We start from the raw sequence: 23427 nt of genomic DNA on the forward strand, positions 1-23427 counted from the left end.
TAATTAATTAGGATATTCTTGGTTATGGATTCTTGGATATTATTTTATTAAATGATTGGCAGAAACACGGTTTGCCTTAGACTGCATATCATTTTGATCAATATTAAAATGTTTTATGTTTATTTTAAGCTTAATTCTCCAAATGGCATTATGCAGCATATGTAAATATTTGTGCTGTCTATAAAAAATAAGAAAGCATTTATAACCTTATCTATTAGATTTGTGATATATCAGAATCAATTGATATTTTTTCTTTTCTACTATTTTCATCAGTGTTAATTTTTAATTTGTTGTGATCCTGAATATCCTGCAGGTTTTGACTTGCATGTGTCTTTTCCAAAATAACACTGGAATAATGTTGCTTGATGTCTCACCTTAGCATGGTTTCATGCCTATTAATCAGAATCAACTTAAAGAAGAACAAAATACTAGGGTAGTTAATTTTTTTTTAATTGAAAATTCTCCCTTAGGATTTGGGATTATAAGGAGTTTTAATTGGATTCAAAATATCTTGTTCTATTTAAATTAAATCTAGGGGAAAAAAAGTCTGTTGGATTTATTCTGTTGGAGCATCAACTATATTGTGGTGTGAAATGGAAATAGACTTATTGTCTGTACTTCAAACTAGAATATTAACTACAAGACTATAGGTTCACTGATGAATCTCTAGTGTTGAGAAGCATGACTAGCTTACCACAGATGCCCATTATTTATACTTTTATGAAAAATATAAAAGTACAATTATGTTGAGATGAAATATTTAAAATGAAGTATGATCATGAGATCTAAAGTTCATCACAGATAGAATTTTTATATACATATATACAAGTGTATTTTGTTCATAAAATGATGTATATAAAGTTCATTCATATTAATGTTTCAGTTTAATATTTTCTGTTGAATTAGTTTCTTTCCTGAGAGTCTGAAAGGAGACAATTTAGAAAATAGTTTAACTTCAAGAGCACCATGTCTGTTATTTTGAATTAATTTGTTAAATGTGTGGGTAGAATTGTTGTTTTGATCTTATCTCAGCAAATCCACAGTTGTATTCTGTTATGCCTATATATTTGTAAAAGAGACAAGGCTATCTGACACTCTTGAAAATGCTAGAAATGTAGCTAAATATATTGTTTGATACCACAAAAAAATGGGTTTAAAAATACTGCTTTAACAAAGAAAATTATTTACTTTGCAATATATGACAAATGTAACAAAATAAGACAAACCAACAATAAAAATCACTTTGGGCATACATTGAAAAACAATATTCAAGATGTCAAGAGCTCTGGTTTTGAAATTCAAAAACCACAGAAAACTTCCCAAACTAATTTGTGATATGTTCATATTAAAAAACAGGGAATAGATTATGGATCCTTCATACTACCATGTATACTCCAGAAAAATCATTAGGGAACAGTTGATTTGGTTACAAGATTCTTTATTTTGTAAACTATACATAAACAGTAGAAAAGAAAATGCATTATACTTTAAATATTATGTAAGTTCAACATTAAAGTTTTTATTTAGTGTATAAATTAAATGGAAAGAATCCACCAATTTTGCTTTCAATGAATAGTATACCAGGAAAACAGTTAACCCACTGTTGAAATTAAAGATATCAATGTGTAATATTCAACAGGATTTTTCCTTTTTTTATTATGGGCACAAAACCATTGGTTTGATATACTTAAAAGTGATGGTGTGCCAAAATGTCTACACAATTAATTAACATGCTAACTTAAATATAGCAATTAAAGTAATTTTTGTTACAGTTAAATCTTAAATGCCACTCCACACAATTATTATAAACCAGTCCACATGGTAATTATGTAACAATAGAAAAAAAGAAAGAAACATATTCCATTTTCTTCATTCCAGCAGCAGTACCTTTACTGGTATTAATTTGTTAATTAGGTGTGCTTAAATATTGCCTAATATCCTACATCGGTATGCATGCTAATCCTTTTTATTTCTATTTTTGCAAGGCACCATACAATACGTTCTCTAAGCTTCAGCACTATGAACAAAAATGGCAAAATTCTAAGAGTAAATGCAAATATTTATCTAAAATAGAACATAAAATTAGAATTAAGAATTTCAAATTTGACATTGGGGGCAAATGAAAATCTTTTAGTGAAAATATGGTTAAAATGAATCTTTCCTTTTGTCTTCCTAAATTCTGTACCCTAAATTGCTGGTCAGAAAGACAGAAATCTAAAAGTCATGCTGCTTAAGAATATTAAAAATATATATATGTGTAAGACTGCCATTCAGTTTAAAATAAAAATTAGAAAGGACAACTAAATTTCTAACATTCAAGAATCTGTGGTTTTCCATACTTGCCATTTTATAAAATATCCTATCATATCCAGAATAACTTCATAATTAAAAATGTCACTGTTAACATAAACACCTTAATAAGATTCTACAATGGTCACTTTGTTTTACCATGTGGTCTCTCTGTTACCCTGATGCTACTTTGGAAAGATCTGGATCATGCATAATTTTATAAAATCCTTGGGGATCAGATCACTATAAGTTGTAAATTTAAGCTGGGCTTTCAGAAAACAAAACACTCATCATCCCAAGCACTCATTTGTTGTTATTTTTTTATGGAACATTTGCAAAATTTGTTCTTATTCAGAATTTATTTTAGTAGCTCTCCATCACTTTCCTTTGTCTGGCTATACTGCATATATGTTCTCTTTTTCTCTAAGACATACAAAAACTCAAAGTAAATAATTCTTATTTAAACATAAATTTCTATGACTTTTCGTGCCATATTTGAAATAATTATACAAAATATATATGAGGTTTGAAATAATTTTGTTTTGGGGCAACAAGGTAATTCTCCATAGGCAATCACTTTGTCAATATTACAAATGTGGAATTTATTGACCTCAACTGCCATTAATCAAATGTATCCATCATGGTCATCGCCATCATCATCATCATCCCCTTCATCTTCGTCATCATCTTCAATTTCATCTTTATCAGTGATGATGTCATCTTCATCTTCTTCATCATCAGTCCAGTCATTAAAATCTCCACTTGCAAAATCTCCAGAGATCTCAAAATCTATAGCTAAAAATAAGTAAGCATTATATTTATTTTGACTGAGTAATGGGGTGATATATATACAAGAGATAAAATACTAATGAAAAATAGGAAAATTAATAAATTTTTAATTTGCTCATCACTTTAATGAAGATGAGAAATAAATCAGTTATTTGATAAATTGTTACATGTTAAAGTTTATCATTTTTTAAAAATTTGTGTGCTAATAGCAAAATTATTGTTGAGGTATGCTTTGTAAGATTTCTAGTTCAGTAATTTTGATCTCAGTCTGGTTTTTATAGAAGTTCACATGACATATTGAATCTTAAAGTGCTTAAAATTTCTTCTATAAGTGTGGTTGCAGAATAATTGTTCCCTTCCCCCAAATATTTACTTCATGATCCCTAGAACCTACAGATAATGACTTAAATGGAAATGAAACTTTACAAATGTGATTAGGTCCTTATAACTGGAAATGAGGAGATTTTCCCAGTTTATACATGAAGACCCCAACTGTCAGTTGGGTCCTTAAAATCAATAAACCTTTCCCAGATGGAGTCAGAAGGAGACATGACTACAGAAGAATGGACAAAGAGATGCAAAGTTAGTTTTAATTTGGAGGTAAGTCTCCATGAGATAAGGAATGTGTGTGACTTCTAGAAGGCAGGAAAGACAAGGAGATTGGTTTTCCTCAAGAGTCTCAAAAGGAGCACAACCCTGCTGATACTATGATGCTCAGCTTAGTGAGACAGACCCGATATCTACTCATGACAGATTGGCAAGATGACAAACTTCTGTAGATCGAGCCACTAAGTTGGTGGGAATTTGTTACTTTGATAAAAGAAATATTTATTAAATTATTTTTTAAAAATATTTTAGAAATAGCTAATAATTTTTCTGGAGGTAATAATGCTCATTTATATCTCAGTATGTATTCACTTTTCAACTTCTCAAATACCAGTGTGTCTTCATTTTACCTCTTCTGGATATTAATTCTTAAAATTTTTTGGTATCTAATTATAACAAATCCAATTAATAAAATTCATTGTTTTTGAATTGGTTGAAATCATTACACAATGAAATTTCCATCTTATATGAAGAAAATGTTTCTATTTTCCCATTCCCTGCATATTCTTAATCATAGCATGCTAAGAAATCTCACAAGTCCATGATTCCAAAATAATTTTTGTCCACTTTTAATTCATCTTCATATAATTTTCATTCACAACAAAAAAATGACATTTTATTCACCACTGGCAACACAGATAACTGAAGTAATTAGTAGTACTAATACTTTAACTTACATATTATGAAGAAATATTCTCTGCATGCTAAAATTAAATAAGATAGCTATTGAGTAGTATGGCTCACTGAAATCTAATCATATTGGACAGAATAGAAAATCAACAACTACTAAAAATGTTACAGAATAAATTAATGTAGAAGAGGGATTTAAGGATTAAATGAGATTACTTTCATTGTTTACTCTTTATCTTTTCCTAAATAATCTATGTCAAATAGCAGTTAACCTGTCTGCATAGGACAGGTCTTCATTAAGTGCTTAGACAAATTAATGAGGATCTCAGTATTGACTACTGTGCTTGGTAATTATTAAAATAAAATAACCTTTCCCCTTACCACAGTCTGCAACGCCATTTATTCTGGATCCTATGACTTCATTTCCATATCTGTCCACACACCAGCACTGCCCAACACTGCCATGGCATTGTGTTGGCTTGTAGTAACCATCTTCATCACACAGAGGGATGTACTGTCCTGTGAAACATGCACATAGTCACCCACAAATGCACGTATGTGTTTTACCAATAAGCCTTAAGACATACACAGGTGAAGTGCCACTGTATACCAGGCTATATACTAGTGACACCTGTAGAAGAAAACAGGTATGTGTTCTGCTGTCCTGGCACTGGCATTGCCATAGGAATTGATTAAAACTTATGGATTCATATCCTGTTTTAAGGAAACTACCATTTAAACACGCCTCATTTTTGCAAAGTGTAGTGTTTTCAGTGGTATAGTACAGCATTACTATGTGATGCTATGCTCACATTCAATCATTGGGAGCACTTATATGGTGTACAAGAGCCTATATCATCTCATCACTAACAACTATCTATTTTCATTCTCCAAAGTTTTCATTCATATTTTTCAAGATCTTTTCATGCCACGTAGCTATTACCACTCAATTTAATGCTGTTTCACCTTTTTTACACACTGCCTTTTAATACCAACTGGAATCCCTTTTCTTCATTGTTTCATTTTAAGACTCGACTTAAATATGCTGTCAATATGAAGTCTTCTCCTAAACTGGAGGAGATGACATATCTTCCATCTCATGTGTGTGTGCATGTGTGTAGATTATCATTGGATACATTCAAAACTACACTTCCATATCCTCTGTTTGGAAATGTTTGGGTTCTCTTGACTTTCATTGCTGTATAACATCTCTTAAACTCAGTCTTATAGAACACAGTTTAGTGGGAATGGTCAGAAAGAGATATTTATTTCTATTTGTATAATATATAGCATAGTATATAGTATATTTCTAAAGATAAATGTTTAGTTAGTAATTTATAAGTACAGTCATATTCCTCACTAAATACTTAAACATTAGAATGTGAGTTCTAGAAAATTAGAAACTTTTCTTTTTTTCCTGAACTTTTTTTTTTCCTATGATGGAAACATTATTTTTATTTTTTTAAAAAACCATAAATATATAGTTAGAATATGAAAACCATTTATTCTTATACCATATTAGATCATAATTTTACCCCCTCCATAAGTTTTACAATTTAGATATGATAAATAGGTGGTTAATTTAAACTTATAAATTATAATTTATTTGAACTACTAATCTTTCAGTAAAGCAGATGGAGTATCTCCAATAAGGAAAACTTTGAAACATTTTCAATGGAAACATTTTCAATCTAAGGCCACAAAAAATAAGAAAATCAAATTTCCAATATTTACTACTTTAAAACAGCATTTTTTGACATAAACTCTTATGTATTTTATGCCAGTTCACTTTGAAAGTGAGAGAGAACACTAATAACAGAAATATGCTAGTTTATATATATGTATAAAAGTACACACACACACACATATTTTAATTACAAAAATAGCTCATCAAAATGTAAAACAGATTAATTAGATCCAGAGTCATCATGAAGTTACATGCCACTAAGTAGACAAATGTATTAGCATAGTTAAAAGACACACTGCCTGAGTTTTGTCCTGCTTTATATACCAAAATGCAAAAAAAAAAAAAAAAAAAACTGTGACAAAACTGGTATAATCCAAGTAAAACCTGACCCTTATAGCTGCCAGGATTATAGAAATATTAATTTCCTAGATTTTTACAAATGTGCTCTGATTGTTTGGTGCATGCAAGAAGTTATCTTTAGGAAAAGTTGGGTAAAGGATTTCTGGAAACTATGTACTAATTTTGTAAATTTTTAAGAATTTAGCATTATTCTAAGAAGACTTTATTTAAAATGTTTAAGCTCAAAGTTAATGGTTTGATGGTGTCTTGATTACCAAACATTCAAATAGTTCGGGGCTCATGGTAAAATTTGCAATTATCTATTTATATGTCGGTCTATCTATGTACCTACCTGTTTACCTATCCATTCAGCCACACATATATTCCATTGCTAAAAGTAACATAGCCAGAAATACTCATGAAAACACTAAAGAATACAGTCAAACTTCTCTGAGGCACTCAGCATTTTTCACCCCATCTTTAAAATATTTGTTTTATATATTCTCTCTGTGTGTATATCTATATTTATCTATCTGTATACCCATCCATTCTTACATTATTAACCACAGAATTAGAAGTTTCTGCTGACGTTTTAACTTTATTATTGTTTAAATCTCTTTTTACTTAATAACTTTCAAAATGAACATTATATTAGGGTAATAAAACAGACATAATATCTTTCAATAGGTGAGGTAATAAAAGTAAGTTTAATGGCTTTCAAAAAGTTCATAAATTTTGTTGCTGAAATTTAGTGCAGTCTATCTTTGTTGAATTAATATTGATTTCATGTTGCTGTTTCCCTGGGGTTATTTATGTAAGCAATAAAGCCTTCAGAAGAATGAGCTATGACTCACCTAGGAGTTTCTTTATCCCTTGTCGCTTCTGAATGTTGCTGAGCTCCGTCTGGCAAGGTGGGTCTGTAATGACATTAAAAATGTCACCTTTAGGATTTTAGTCAAACAGAGAATGGGTAACTTCTTTGATATCAATCTTCACTTAGTCTTTACATGCTTTTAGAAGACACATTACATATTGGTTGTGTTATATTCCTTACTTATACAGATAAACGTTCATATAGATTGTGTGTCTGGGATGAGAGTTATCACTCTCCGGTCATCTGGTTTTATCTTAGAATGACTGAATTGGATGAAAAAAGAAAACAGCAAAATAATTATATGATGAAAATATTTCCCATCATGTACTATTAAAGCATCAACTGACTTGGCAATGAAATTCTAAGCAATTGATGAAATTTCCCTCATTTAAAAGAGTTGCTAAGATATAGAGAAATAATTTAGCATTATGATCTATGGAAAAGTTGATACTTCTTTTAAGAGGTGTCAGAGAAACTCATAAATTCTAATATTGAATAATGTTGATAATGTACCTTGGTCTTTCTATTCTCACCCAGATGCTCCAAATATATGTGAAATTTAGAAAGAGGACACAATACATCCTAATTTCTGATAAGCCATGATTTTAAAAATAAATAAAACATTTAAATAAATTTGGAATCCCTCATGTGTCCATTTTTCAAACTCAATCATTTCAAAGAGGATATTTGGAGAGAAATAGAAAATTCAAAATAGTCACAACATAATGTATAATGTGTAAAATAGTCACACATACACACACACTCACACACAGGTATGTGCCACTGATGCCTGCCTAGATTTTTAGGAGTGTTTAATGACCTAGAGAACATATATGCAGTAAAGTTGACATGTGTTTATGTATGCATTCAATTAAATTTTAACACAGTAAATCCATTTTTTTTTAAACTTTGCTTTAAAATGGTTTACAAACAGTTAAGCTACCCTACTCAGATAATCCTGATTAGCAATTTAAGGATAATCATTTGATCTCTACTTATAAAACTATCACTAAATATTAAAAAGTAATTTAGATAGGGAAATCCCTAAAAATGTTTTCATATTTCTACATGGACATAATTTAAAGTAGCTTGATCATTCTCTTAGCTTTCAAAAATCTTAAAAAGTATTGCAAGAACAGGTGTATCACATTAAACTTTTTTCAAGGTTTTTAAATTAGCATCAGAATTATACATAGCATTATCTTCTAAGTTTCCCAAAACTTCATTGTGATGTGAACTTTAGATCTATTTCTCTGTATTCACTTGGTACAAATTGCTAATTCCTTTGATTCTGTAACATGTTTCCAAATTTACATTTGGTTTGCATTCCTAATAAAGAAGGGTATATAAGGAACTAGCAGCATTTCAATTTTTCATCTTGCTTAATTTTTACCAGAGTATTGAAGCACTTTCTTTGCTAGTGAATTTTTGAAAGGCTGAACTATTTTGTAAAGGTTGAAAGACTTAGTCATTTCAAAATAAAAATGAGGAAAAATAACTTTATGGTAAATGCTGTGGTTCATTCAGCTCATTTAATATGATCACAAAATAGAACATTAAAACTCCACAGTATAGTGATAAAAAACCCATTTATTTTACACCATGGGCAAAGCAGATAGCAAATTAATTTTAATGATTACTTTTAATATCTATGTTCTCATATCTCTGTGTGCTTCTTGGTGGTTCATAATGGAAACTATAATGAAGTACATTAATATAAAATATTAATTACCATTTTTCATCTCACTTAGCATGTTTGCATTTTTAGCAGAGTTACTTTGCTCAACATGCTGCTTATGGTTCTTTTTATAAACACACAAATTAGAAAAAATCTAGTGAAATGAATAAGGCATAGAGTATGGTTATTTCTTTCATCATGAAAGATTACATAAAATTTGAAATGGAGGTCTATTATTTGCATGTACAGGTGACTCATCTTTTACCTTGCTGTCTCTGGAAGCAGTAGCACCATTCATTGTTTGATATCAAACTGTCCTTGTATGTGTCACAAGAATTGAAAAATGCCTTGGTGCACTGTTCGTTCTTATCAAGGTAAATGCTCCCCAGCTCTGACTGATCCAGCAGTAGGTCATAGTTTGTATCAAGTCTATTAAACATCCAGCCAAGTGAATCCTTGCAAATGGGCAAAATACTGGTATCAAATCCTAAATGCAAAGAAAGAACATGGTTAGCTAAATATGGAAGATCTCATCACCCAAAAGAAAAAAACACATCAACAAAACAGGTAATTAGTGCATGGTACCTACTGGATAGTCAGAGAGGTAGGGCTTTACATTTCATCTCGGGAAATTTGTTTCACAGTAAAGTGGAGAGTAACATGAGGAGAATTGTGAGAATTAATTAACCAGAAAGCATCTGGTACTAATTAATCATTCATTCAATGGCAGTTAGTACTGTAATTAAACATTATTTACATTTTACTGTTCAAGCTTTTTCCGAATAAAGTTTATTGTGATAAATGTTTTAATCTATATATTTATGTGTGTATATATATGTATATGTATATATATATGAATAACACTATTATTATAAAGAATTGAAATTTATTTCAATTAAAAGAAATTAAAATACTATTTTCACTCAAACATCATAAACACAAAATGATTAAAACTTTAACAATTCCCTGTATCTTGCTAGAATTATGGTGATTGTGGTACTTCAGTTAAAACTGTTGACCAAAGAATAGCCATCATGCGGTATTACACAATTACTGTTTTCTGCATCTCTCAAGAGGCAATTGTTACAATTAATTACAAATGTGTTACAGCGGGGGTGGGGGGAGGTGGGTGCAGTGCCTACTGGGGAGTAGGGAGTGAGCATAGAAAAATACAGAAATTTCAGCAATGTGGTAACAAAGATGGGTTAGCCTGGATAAGCCAGAGGTCTAAGGTGTCTGTCCCAAATAGCATCAGATATAATATCCGTATTTTGAGCCCTTAAAAAAAAAAAAAAACAGATTCTAAAAATAAAAGTACAGGTGCCTCCCAAAAGAGATGGGATGAGAGCCCTTGCTGACCCTAAACAGATGGCAGATGTCATGTAAGCTATTAAAACAAATCACATTGAATTTTTTAAGGAATGTCTGAAGACTGAGTGTGAGTTAGCATGATAGGAACTCAACTCTGCAAGCCACAAAAAGAAGAGGGATTCATTCCATTTGACTGACACTATTCCACAGACATCAGCAAACGTTTTCAAGGTAGACAGAGCAGGAAAAGAGACCCAAGGAAGTCACATGAGAAGAAGCATTTGCTGAAGGAAAGGTGTGGAGGCTCACCTACATCCATCATCCCTGTGTCCCTCATGGAACAAAGACTTAAATTCCAGAGGAGAGTCAAATATTGGCTAACTCTAAAAATATGGATAAGGATCTTCAGCACCCTGGGAAAATGTTGTTCCTGGGAAAGACTCAGGAGAATATCCTCAGTTTAGACCATTAAAGAATTCTATCATTAGCAGAGGGGTAAGACCTCTGTGGAAGGAAGAGAAATAGGAGCAGGAGAAGTTAAGAAAACATACAAGAGCTATGGATCATCATAGAAGAGTGTAATAAGGATGCAATTAAATACCAGTGGGAGAAGGGAAGGGGAAAATGATGTAGAAAAAATAGTACAAAACATGGGAGAGGGCTGGGCTCACCAGTAGAGCACTTGCCTAGCATGTGCAAGGCCCTGGGTTTGATCCTCAGCACCACTTAAAAATAAAATAAAGATATTGTCCATGTACAACTAAAAAATAAAATATTTAAAAAATGGGAGAAATTAAAGTTGTAAATCCTTGTATTATAGATAAAAGAACAAAAAACATGATTTGAATGTTGTGAGTGACACATTAAATTTATATGTTGTAAATCATAGGGAAACCATCAAAAACATTTAAAAAGTCATAAAAATAATAAACTAAAATGCAGACCAAATGAAGCCATGAAAATAGTTAATTGATCTAACATAAGGCATTGTAAGAGGAGAATAATTGCAAAAAAGAGTTATAAAATAGTAAAGAACTGAACAAAATGTAGATTGCAATTAAACCATGTCGATAACTAACCAAATGTAAGTGATTTAAACATATTAATTAAAAGTCAAGGAATATCAGCTTGGATAAAAATACAAGAAGACTTAGGTATGTTTTCCTCAAGGCAAATAAAAAGACATACTATATTGAAATTAAAAGCTGTAAAAAATTCATCATGAAGCACTAATGAAAAGAAAGGCAGACTGAACATATTAATAATAAATCTGAATATGGACTAAGGAATGTTACCATTATAAAAAGAAACATCACATGATAACAGAATTCAATTAAAAAATGTAATTATTCTGAATGTGTCATATATGTAAAATGAACACCAAAAATGCCTGAGGAAAAAAATACAATAGGCCTAAATGGAGGAATGGACAAATCCCAATTATAAACGGAGATTGCAACAATCTTTTATGACAAATAAATAGAACAAATGATCCTAACACATTAGGGTTATAGAAGATATGAACAACATGATAAGTTATGAGAAATCTTTACATAATTTACATTGAATGAATAGTCAAACAAATAATAACAGAATACAAGTTCTTTTCAGAATACACATTCTGATCATATCATACATCTTACCCAACTCAGGAGAATTGAAATCACACAAAATATTAAATGGAAACATAACAAAATGACAATAAAAATCAACAATGGAAATTAAAAAAAATATGTAGAAAGTAAAAAGAAAAACCAGCCCCAATAAGCTTGAATTAAATAATTGCAAAGATGGTATTTTAATTCGGTAGCAGAACAAAATTTGATGCCAGAATCTGATCTCATAGTAATATATTCTAAACACAGAAAAAGATTCAAATTCAATAATGTATGTACGTTGGAAAGATACAAAGTACAGTATTTTTTGAGAAAGGCTTTATTAAGCAATACTAAAGAAGGTACTTTAAAGTAAAAATAGAAAAGATGCAATCAGAAAATATTTGCAATACAATGTGCTGTTACAAGATTAAAATAGTAATAATAATCGGGCTCTCACATTTGAATATAGTATTATTTCATTATGCTAAAATGTGTCTACATTAAAAGTATGTTTATTGAGTATATATGTTTGTATGAAAATGAGGTAGATGAGAAAACCATGTACCTCCAGCTGCTAACAATTTTTACCTTCTGATGGAGGCATCAGATAGACTTAGGAAACAGATGCTAATACTCTACACATATTTTCCCTATTAGTTTTTAAAAATAAACACATTGAGTGTATAATTGAAACAGATTACAAAAACAGAAAGTGGAAAAATATAATGTTACACAAATTATTCCTTCTGTGATATGTTGAAAATAACGTTCATTAATATGTCAGAAGAACATCATAAAATTTATTGCCCTTTTATTGATTAGCACACAGTTCAAGGATAGCTGTGGTGGGTAGGTTCATTTGTACATTAAAGAATCAAAGATAATTATGGTTTTTGAGTTACTTTATTTGCCTTTATTTATAGGTTTCCCCTTGATTTTAGCTATCACTTCTTGATGCTTCCAAGACACCCATTATCTAAACATTCAGGGAGTCTCTGAACTACTCATGATAGCACTGGTGAAAATTTGACAAGAAAAACTCTTATATTTTAGCAAACTCTATATACATGAAATAAAAGAATGTAATATAAAATTGTGTTTCATTTTTTCTACATAGATACCTTTTCTTAGCTTATTCACTATTGTATTTTTGGGAGCTGATATTGTTTTACTTTGTAGTAGGTTCCGAATCATGTTTAAAAACATTCTGAATATCCTAGATGATCATATTTTGAAAGTCAGGTACTCATTTTATTGAAAACAATGTAACAAATTTGACAATCTTTCATTCACACAGTGAGAATCAATCTACTTAAATTTCCTAAAATTTCTCTAATACTAACAGCAATTTCTATAATTTGAAATTATATGCTTTCTAATTCTAAAATTTCCAATACTAATTGTAATTTTCAGTGTTTGGAATAATATAGTTCCTAAGGACTAGAAGTTAATCAAAGTTTGGCTCCTGGAAGATCCAGTTCAATAATTTCCTAGTACACTTTATTGTAATATGTCATTTACTTTGTGTCTTTTTTTATAATCATACTTTTAGTAAAATAGAAGCACATAATTCAATTTAATATGAAATATGTTATTTTGATAAAATTAAAACATCCATAGGTTAAGACAATACCTTCTTAATACTAAAGTATATAATTAAATTTTAGTATACAGAGTTACAGTTTCCACCTAATAAAAGAAAATGCCAGATGTCTCAATAATTAGAACCACCAAAACAAGAAATGATCTGTATCTTTCAATTTACTGCTTAAAATAAGAAAAGAAAATTTATCTTTGAACTCTTTAAACCTTTGTTTTCAAAAGCTGAAGTTCTCTGCTCTACCTAGAAGGCTCCTAATTGCATTAAAATGGGGCATTATTTTTAAGCCATCTGATTCCAAATTCAATCTTCCTCTCAATGTGAAGACAGCATGACATAAAGAGAGCAATATCTTAGTAAGAAATTAGAGTGTGTTCATTTTCCCTAGGGGTTTAAGTAATTCCATCATTTTCTCTGACTGAGAACATTTGGTGCGTAAGAAAGCAATGATATAACATTATCATAATCTGAGTCAGACCGTTAATCTGAGGATTTTTGCATATGATGCTGATGTCCTGAAGCTTTCCAAATTGAAAAAGAAAAATAAATACAATAACACTTTGAAAAAAAGTAGATATTCTCCATCACAACCATATTCTTAAAAACACTGGGTGTTGTATTTCTCCTATTTGACTTCTGAAGATTTAAGCAATAGAAGCAAATCAAAGTATATAAATTATAATAGCTGTAAAATACACTTATTCAACAAAACCTCAAACAAGTATTTTCAAGGTAATGATAAATAGAATCAGGACTACCCAGCTCCATTTCTTCTTATCCAAAAACCCATTTTAAGGTTTTATTATCTGAGTGGTTTTCTATGGTCATTCATTTGTTTTACAGTTCACTTCAAAGTCCATCTCAACAAAATATATCCCAGAGGTCTGATATCTTTTATAAACCAAATGGACTTAAATTATAAATACAATTTGTAAACTTTATCAGCTGGCTTAATTTATTTAAAAGCTATGACATCATCATCCTCTTTTTGAAAACCATTTAACTATGAAATATTTACACTAAAATTCAAATAAAAAGCAATTTGGGGGGCAATGGCATGGGTAATTCTTTATGTAAAGTCTGTGAGAAAATCTGGTTAACTGCTAGGCACAGTGGCCCTCTTACAGAAACCCAGCAGCTCGGAGCTGAGGCAGGAGAATCCTGACTTAAAATCCTACCTCAGCAACTTAGTGAAGTCCTAAGCAACTTAGCAAGACTCTGTCTCAAAATAAGAAAAATAAGAAGGGCTGGATATGTGACTCAGGGGGTAAATGCCTCAATCTCTAGTACCAAAAAATAAACTGAATAAATAAACAAAATAAAACATAGTTTACTAAAATCGCATATTAGTGCCACGTTGTGTTTGAGAGCTATGAATAACTACTAAAACAACTATTAGAAAATAATATATCATTTTTTACCATAATATACTTTTTTGTTGTCAGAGCAATGTGAAGTTTAAATAATGTAAAATTAATTCTGCTTTGATGACCAGTGTATGAGGTTAGCAAATCCCTTCTAAAAAGGCAGTGTACCCCTGGACATGGTGGTGCACGCATGTAATCCCAGAGGCTGAGGAAGGAGGATCATGAGTTCAAAGTCAGTCTCAGCAAAAGCTAGGTGCTAAGCAACTCAGTGGAACCCTGTCTCTAAATAAAATACAAAATAGGGCTGGAGACATGGCTCAGTGGTTGAGTGCTAGTACCCTCCACCCCAAAAAAATAACTAAATAAAAGGGCAGGATTCCCTAAAAGTGGAGTATGAAACTAAATGTTTTAAAAATGGACAGATTTCAGGAAACAATTGAAATTACGAGAGAAATTTGGACTAATCCTTTTTAGCAAACTGGTGTAAGAGTAGAAAAAATTAAGTTAGAGAGTATATCACTGTTCTGCCTATGGTTTCCTATTCCACTTTCAGGATATGCCACCTTTTAAAGTAAGGCATCTTTCCATTGAAGTGTCAAGTCTTGAACCTTTTAATCTAATCCTGCTATTGTCATAATTTTGTCCTCCTGGAAACTGCACGTTATTCAGAGATCAAAAGAAAGCAGCTACAGGCTGCTTGTCACTCTTTTGAAATTAGGTTCCTGTCTAGATAATAATGTGTGTAAGGATTTATTAACTTATGCATTATACAAATTGCTATTGAGTCCAATTATGTGACAATAGTTTTCCAGTAGTTGGGGATTGCAGAGTAGAACATTTTTTAATTCCTCAAGCTTACATATTATTTTGAAGAAAAAGAAAACAATGCAGTAAGATTGTGAAGTAGCAATACAAGCTAGGAAGAAAAACCAAGTAGCATCATGAGGAGCCTAAGGCTGAGTGGCCCTGGTGGTGTTTATGTGGAGTGGGAGGAAGGTGCCTGGATGGCTACTGAGCAACAACTGAATAAAGTAAAGGGAGTGAGTCATGCAGATACTTGGGTGCAATATCCTAGGACCTGTAAACAGCAAATATGAAGCCAGTTCCTCTACTGTGAGGAAATATATTCATCAGAAACTCCCATTACACCTGCAAGAATAGTCAGGTTTCAGCAGACAATCAAAATTACAAGAGGAATTTGGACTAATTCTTCTTAGCAATCTAGTGTAAAAGTAGAAAAAATAAGAGAGTATATCACCCATTTTGCATTTAGTTTAACTATCATAGTAGCTATGTAGAAAATATATAAATACTAAGGATGATATTACACTGCCCTGTTTTGAGGTAAGGATACAGGAAAACAAAGATGTTATGACTTAGTTTCTACTTTTAATCTTTATAACTGGACAGTAAACTTAAATAGATAAAAAAGTATGTGATACTGCCGGGAAGAAAATAATATACACTATTAACACATCACAGGTTAACTTACAAATATAATTGTGAATTTTCAGATGACTTGTATTAGGTTGTCTCTTGGATTGAATTTGGTTGTTTTCTAGTTCCAAATTTGCTGGTTCATAAGTTTTATGAATGCATATGCATTCATGTTCAACAGAATTGACAAAGCCCTGGGTCTTCTTTTGGCCAATGTTTAGAGCCAGTTTTTCTGAATTGGGCCTTTGATGCTCCCTGTGTTATACTAGGAAACATCACATCAAAGGCTTTCTTTGAAGTGAGGTACACTTTTAGGTTATTTAAGGTTATAAAGTATGGAAAAGGACACTTGTGCCAAATTAATCCCTTGTCCACTTCTCTCCTGCATGGCAAAGGGTTTGGCACCAGCTTGTATTTACCTTTCAAAGTCATTCATTACTGTAGGTTTACTTATAAAACTAGATTATCAGGTATAAGTTTTAATCAATATTTTTCAAGAAACTATAGGAAAAGTAATTTCCATTTATTCTAATGTCATAGAAAGCAAGGTCTGTAATATTTTAAGATAGCATAGCAAAAAAGCTTATTATTTTAATGGAAATTACATTAATAATTTAAATATCAAAGGTCCATCTCGAATGAAATACTACACACAGTAAACAATGAGTATTGGCTTTTAAGCACACTTCATTACACAATTGAATAAATAGATATTTTGGCTTTTTTTTTTTTGCATATTTGCCCCTACTTTTACAGTATTGATAATTACAGATAAAAACCCCAAATTCTTTGATATGATGTCCAATAACTTAGAGATTGGTATTACAAGAAAGAGATGATTATCTTCATTTTATTATTATACTTACCATTAAAATGATAGCATTCTATTCATGGAGTATGAATAACAAAAATGATTTTTAGAAATCTAAAAAATCAATAGAATTCATTTTTTAATGAAAAAAAACCAACAATTTTTTTTTCTAAACTGTTCTTCAGGTATATCATCACATTTCTATATTAAGGCTGAAGTTAGTTGATCAGAATAGGTAAGATATTCTGACTTCCCCAAATGCAGCAAACTCCATTGTCATGATCAACTTCAACCTATAATCTTTCATTTAGTTAGACGGGAGTTAGAGTCTACAGACAAATAAGTACAAATTGGTGCAGAGCTTTGGTAGGAGTGTATATATGTGCATAAATGAGCTGTTATTTTAGAATTCCAGATGGTATAAACAAATTAGATCATAAAAACCTCTTAAGGAAATCTGGAAAGTTGTATTCTTATTGACTCACAACTCAGAGATAAATAAGTGCTTATATAAATTTTAATTTGCAGAAATTAAAAAAATATTTTTTTTGGAAAAGTTTTCTTCAGTACTGTGGATTGAACCCAAGGGTACTAAGTGACATACCCAGCCATTTTTAGTTTTCATTTTGAGACAGGGTCTTGATAAATTGCTTAGAATCTTGCTAAATTGCTCAGTCTGGCCTCAAACTTGTGAACCTCCTGCCTCAGCCTCCTGAATTGCTGGGATTACATGTCTGCACCACTGTGCCCAACTCAAAAGTCTTTTATATGAAGAATAATTACAATGCTTTAAAAATCAAATAGCATAATTTAAATGAACTCTGACATTTAAATTACAAATGAATTGTTTTAATATTGCTCAAGGAAATAACAATGATTTTACACTTATTAGATTTTTGAATGTTACCACATATGCTGTTGTTGTATTTGGATATATTTTTCCTAAATTAATAAGTATATTTATCATATTAGCAAGCATTACATTAGAAATTTACAATTCTAAGAAATTTAAATTTGTTTCTTATCCAATTAAATCACTCGGATGAATTTTATTTCAAGAGTAGTTATGTTTTTAATAAACTAAAAATAATTTCTAAGATCTTAAAAATGATTTCTAAGATCTATTGGTACTTAAAACCTTTACCTAATTTAGATTAATTTAATCACTGGGCATTACTTAGCTGATATCTAATATAATAGCTAGGTCAATTCTTAAAAATATAAAACAGTAAAACATGCATTTAAAGTCACATACTACTTTGCCTCTTATTTTTATGGCTTGTCTGAGAAGTTTTTATACTTGAGTTTGTTAATAAGCATGTTCATTTTTGCCACATTAAAACGATATATTATAAAGAAGCATTTGGCTATAAAAGAGTATGAAATATATATTCATAAACTTGGTTAATCTATTGCAAAATGCTGATGCATAACAGTTTATAATTATCCACCTCATAGTTTTCTCTACAAAATAGTTATTGTAATTAACAATTATATACATGTATATGACTCATCTAGGCAAATAACTTAACATGAAAATATTTTATTAAATATACAATTTTGTCCTAAAATAAGTCCTCTAAAATATGTGAGATAACACCTAAGTAAATTTAAACATTATGAGATTTAGCAAAATAAATATTTGTCTTGGTCCATAATAGATAATATTTAAAATGGTTTATTCATAATATTTTAAAAGTAATGTCAAGTCTTATTTGATGCAGAACTAAAATTTGATTTTTCTTCTGTTGCAATGACACAATTATCTTGGAATTTTGGTCTGCTATTAATAAGGGATCACAAAGTTAATTTTATTTTGCTTTCTGTTTTATGCAACTGAAAGGCAAAACATTTTGCATTGGAATATTTCCCTGCAATGTATGTTGACTTCATCAAATTCTTAATTTTTTAAAACATGATAATGTGCAAATTCTTCTCATTGCCATATCAAAAAATAAAGTGAAGACCCAATTCTGGGAGTTCATACAAGAGATACAAGTATTAGTGATTAAAAAAAAAGATTGACAACAAATGATACCAAGGACTTCAGGAAAATGCAATCAACTGGAATGGAAAAATGGTAATACTACTATCACTTAGGGTAAAATATGTGCTGGAAAACAATAAGTAGGATAAAGTATAAGAAAATAGAATAATAAGCCAATTAATTAATAAGCCAATTTATTATTTTTAAATAATAAATCTAGTGTACTATAAAATAGAGTAGCTAACATTTGAAGCAAAATCTACTAAAAATGCTGAAGGGACTTCTTCGTGTAGAACTACAAAGAAAACTGTCAATCTGCTTTTTTTCAGAATTCAACAGGTAAGAAGATACATCATCAGATGTGTTTTGTTTTTATTAACTGTAAGCTTTTCAAATAATATTCTATGTTCAAATTCACTACCAATAAAGAATATATAAATTAAATTCAAAAGAAAATATTATACTATATTCAAAAAATGCAAAAGATAAAAATAATGATAATACTTTTTGCTACTGGGATGCAGGCAAACACTAACTCCATACCTTACTGGCCAAAATTGGAAATGCCTTAAGATTTTCACTTAAAAGTTTGGTAACATCTACTATCAATTATAATTTAAAATGCATTTGTACTTTGACCCATTACTTCCACTCATGGAAATAAGAGCATGAAAATTGCAGCATTAATTTTCACAGAGAAAATAATGGAAGCAATACATAATATTCCTAAGGAACTCATTGATTGATTTAATTATACTAAAGTACAGGATGTAGTACATTGGTAACTTTTTGCTTCATCCATTCCTTAATTTTTATTTGGCAAATGAATTTTATTCTTATTTAGCAAATAAAATTTACTATTAATTCATTCATTTTTATTTAGCAAGTAAATTTTATTCCATTTAGTAAATAAAATTTATTCTTAATTTTTATTTAGTAAATATTATGTGAAACTCTATTCCAGGCTCTATGAATACAATGATGAACAAACATCTCTGACTTCATTGAATTCCCAGTAGTGTAGTGGAGCAGGGGAGGGTTGATTTGCAAATTAAATATAATGGATTGAGTGAAGGATTCACCCAAGGATTTCTCAATTAGCCACTGACTAAGTAGTATAAATAATTCTATAGCCCTTTTTTCCCCTTTACTCTCCAAAGATTATCAGACTCCATAGGAGTTTCTTATAATGAATCCACCATCTTAAGAGAGTTTCATGTCATTTCTTCGAAGAAAAAGCCAGAAAAGAAAATATTTATGAATGCATACATTTAACCAGGCACCTTGCCGAGGGATCTTCAAATTATGCTTTGATCCATCTCCAAATCTAGGAGGGAAATTAGTTCAAACTCAAGCTCAAAGGAGAAATTTGATAGCATGCCATGTTCAAGTATGACTCTTGGGGACACAGGTATGGATTTTATTTGATTTTTGTAAATCAGCACGTAAGGTTCTGGAAGAAATCTTCCCATACCACGTATATTTTTTTTCAGAATGAAATAAGGCCACATATATTTAGTTATTATTTTTATGAAATAAATGCAGGCTGAAATGTATTGACAGTTGCCAAAAAATTCAATTGATAAATTCAAGACAGAACTAAGAAACTCTCCTACAGGATCAGGATAGTAGTATAATTTCTTCCTGAAATTCACAAGAGGAAATGTATGCATAGTCATTACATATCTGAAGACAGATATTATATCTAAAGGTAATAGCTAAATTGCACTGCTATATTAAATTATTATAGAATACAAATAAGATTCATAAATATAAGAGTTTAGGATTATAGAAAATCCCTAAATGTTAAGAAAGCAAACAAATAAGACAGTTTAGGAAACAGAGTTTATAAATGATTGTGCTGTTTTACTGTATGATTTTGCTAATCTGCATTTTGAGGGTTTCAAGTGAGAATGCACAATCATGTCACTCACCCTAAGCAATGGAGGTCACGCCCCCAGCATTTCTTTGTCAGTTAAGAAATAAGGGCTCATAACTGATGCCCTATCTCCTTTTCTTGACTTTTAGATAAATTATTTCAATTTGAAAGATTCAGACCATGCTTTGATAGGCTTTTTATGTAGATTACATACAACACAAGTATTTATACAAACAATAATAAAATAAAATGAAAAGTTCATAAAATTATTCATAACAAATGTCCTACTTCAATTTGCCATTTTTATTTCCAAGGAATTGGAGGAATTATACAGATGATAAGATTCCAGTCAGAGTCATATGCTTTTATTTTTTTATAAATATTTTTCAGTTGTCAATGGACCTTTATTTTATTTATTTATATGCAGTGCTGAGAACTGAACCCAGGGCCTCACACATGCTAGGCTGAGCCCTAACCTGAGCCCATCTATGCTTTTATTTCGCTTCAGTATGTTGCTTATTTGATTTGCAGATATTCAGTCTTTTCTTTTCTACTAATCCATTTTGTACAGAGACAAATTAAGATGCCAGCAAAGCACTCTTGTAAAGACTATTTGAGGGAGTTCAACTGTGTTCTTTAAATGTCTACTCCAATATTCTTACTTCTATTGCCCATGTTGTACTTTCTACAACTTTGATAAAATACTGAAACACATGTCTATTCATAATTTTTAACTGGATCCTAAATGCTTTCTGAGGAGACATTCTCATTTCCATCAATCAAAGTTGATCCAAATGCTTAACTTTGTTGCAATATACTGAGGAAAAACTTGGAAGTAACAGCAATGTTCTGATTTTTATTCAATATTTAGTAAAGGATAGATATTAAAATGTATGGGTTTGTTCTAAGGGATTCATTGGATATAAATCTTCATCTTAAGATGATAGCATTTATCAAATTTAGAAATCTTACTGCTTCTCTCAGGCCTCAGTAATGTTTTTGTCTTCTTGTTTTGGCTTCCACTTTCATGAAGAGCCTTGAACCAATCCCGCAATCTGTTGGCCACTTCCCTGAATTCCAGGTCACTGCATGCTGAAAACAAAGGGAAACATCACAAATCTTTATTAAGAATTCAGTAGGATGTCAATGCTATTTCTCCAATTGTTCCGATAGCCAGTGGAAGGTAACAGTAAAAGAAAAAAACTAACCCAGGGACTAATTGTGATTCAGTTATTTTCAATGATAAACCTCAATACATGCTTCAAGCATAAGATGTAATTTAGCAATAATATCTTATTTGATAGAAGAGTATTTTTATTTTTTACACATTTTTATTGGTGCATATTTATTGTATATATAGATGGTTCCTTCTGATAAAATACTTGGGTTCAAGATTCCTATTGTGAACATCACAAAAAATTGTCTTGATATTTATGTGATTAATATGTTATGGAAAAGTAGTGGGGCATCTGAGATACTGAAGGTTTGAAAATCCAAAATGAACATTCTACATTTATAATTGGCCATTCCTATAATAATATGTTACAAATTAGAATTCTTTGTTAGGATATTTAATATATGTTAAAATTCACTAACTAATACTGTTTCTATTTAGTTTAAGATAACATGTTTTTAAACAGAAAAATAAGATCATGCTATTTGGCATTAGAAAAAAGATTGTAAAATATTTAAGAAAATAAAACTACATTTTTGTCATTAAAAAGTGAAGATTAGCAAACTTTGACCTTTGGAACTGAAGATAGTTTTGTCTATTTTAAAAATTATTATCAAAAATTATTTAAAATAATACATGATAAGCTACACCAAAACCTAATGTGCATGTGATTAATGCTAAAATGTGGTAGATGAATTCAAGAATTTGGTAGTAAAATGCTTTGAAAATATATTTTTAAAAACGTATTTACCTCACTTAGAGGACAACAGGCATTACAGATCTATGCCTTCTGCATGTTGCAATAAATAAGTGATTTCCTCAACTGCTAAGTATTCTGTACAAATACAGTTCTTGCTCATTTTGTTGGAAATAATTCATGCAATAGTGTTATAAAATGTTACATTATATATAAATTGCCTTCTGATATGATATATGATATATATACTATAATACAATGTATGGAATCTAACACAATCAAGACAACTTCTTAGCACTTGAGGGCAACAAGATCCCAGATTTGAAAGACCTGGTACAGCTGGTGACCCAGATTAGCAAATCATAAATTTCGGAATTACTAGAATCAAAGAAGAAGGTCATACATATTTTTATGGGGGAATGTAACAATTTTTCTTTTCATATACCAAGAATAAGGAATCAGAATGCCATAATCATGCAGGCATCATGATCATGGAAAAAAAAAACATTTCCTATGTCTAAGCCAGAAAATTCAAGTAAACCAAAGAGATCTGAAAACCAAATCTGAAAAATGAACCACACATTTTATCTTTTTTCCAGAAAATAATTGGGAAATAAGATACACCAAAGACTAAGGCAAGAAAGTGGATTACTGAGAAAAGTTGATAAAATGGA

At 30.4% G+C, this 23427-nt stretch overlaps 1 protein-coding gene across 2 annotated transcripts in view; it reads right to left on the reverse strand.

The window, feature by feature from the left end:
• Positions 1-1421: 1421 nt before the first annotated feature.
• Positions 1422-23427, reverse strand: part of Spock3 (SPARC (osteonectin), cwcv and kazal like domains proteoglycan 3) — a 405155-nt gene continuing 383149 nt past the window's right edge. For both annotated transcript variants that reach the window (XM_078030963.1, XM_078030962.1), the window contains exons 7-11: positions 21855-21974; positions 9158-9379; positions 7195-7257; positions 4696-4833; positions 1422-3084 (exon numbers count right to left, since the gene is read on the reverse strand). In XM_078030963.1, the coding sequence (XP_077887089.1) occupies positions 2915-3084; positions 4696-4833; positions 7195-7257; positions 9158-9379; positions 21855-21974 (713 nt within the window). In that variant the 3' untranslated portion in view covers positions 1422-2914. The remainder of the gene's footprint in view (positions 3085-4695; positions 4834-7194; positions 7258-9157; positions 9380-21854; positions 21975-23427) is intronic.

This window comes from Ictidomys tridecemlineatus, chromosome 14 (genome assembly GCF_052094955.1).
Source record: "Ictidomys tridecemlineatus isolate mIctTri1 chromosome 14, mIctTri1.hap1, whole genome shotgun sequence".
NCBI classification, from domain to species: domain Eukaryota; kingdom Metazoa; phylum Chordata; class Mammalia; order Rodentia; family Sciuridae; genus Ictidomys; species Ictidomys tridecemlineatus.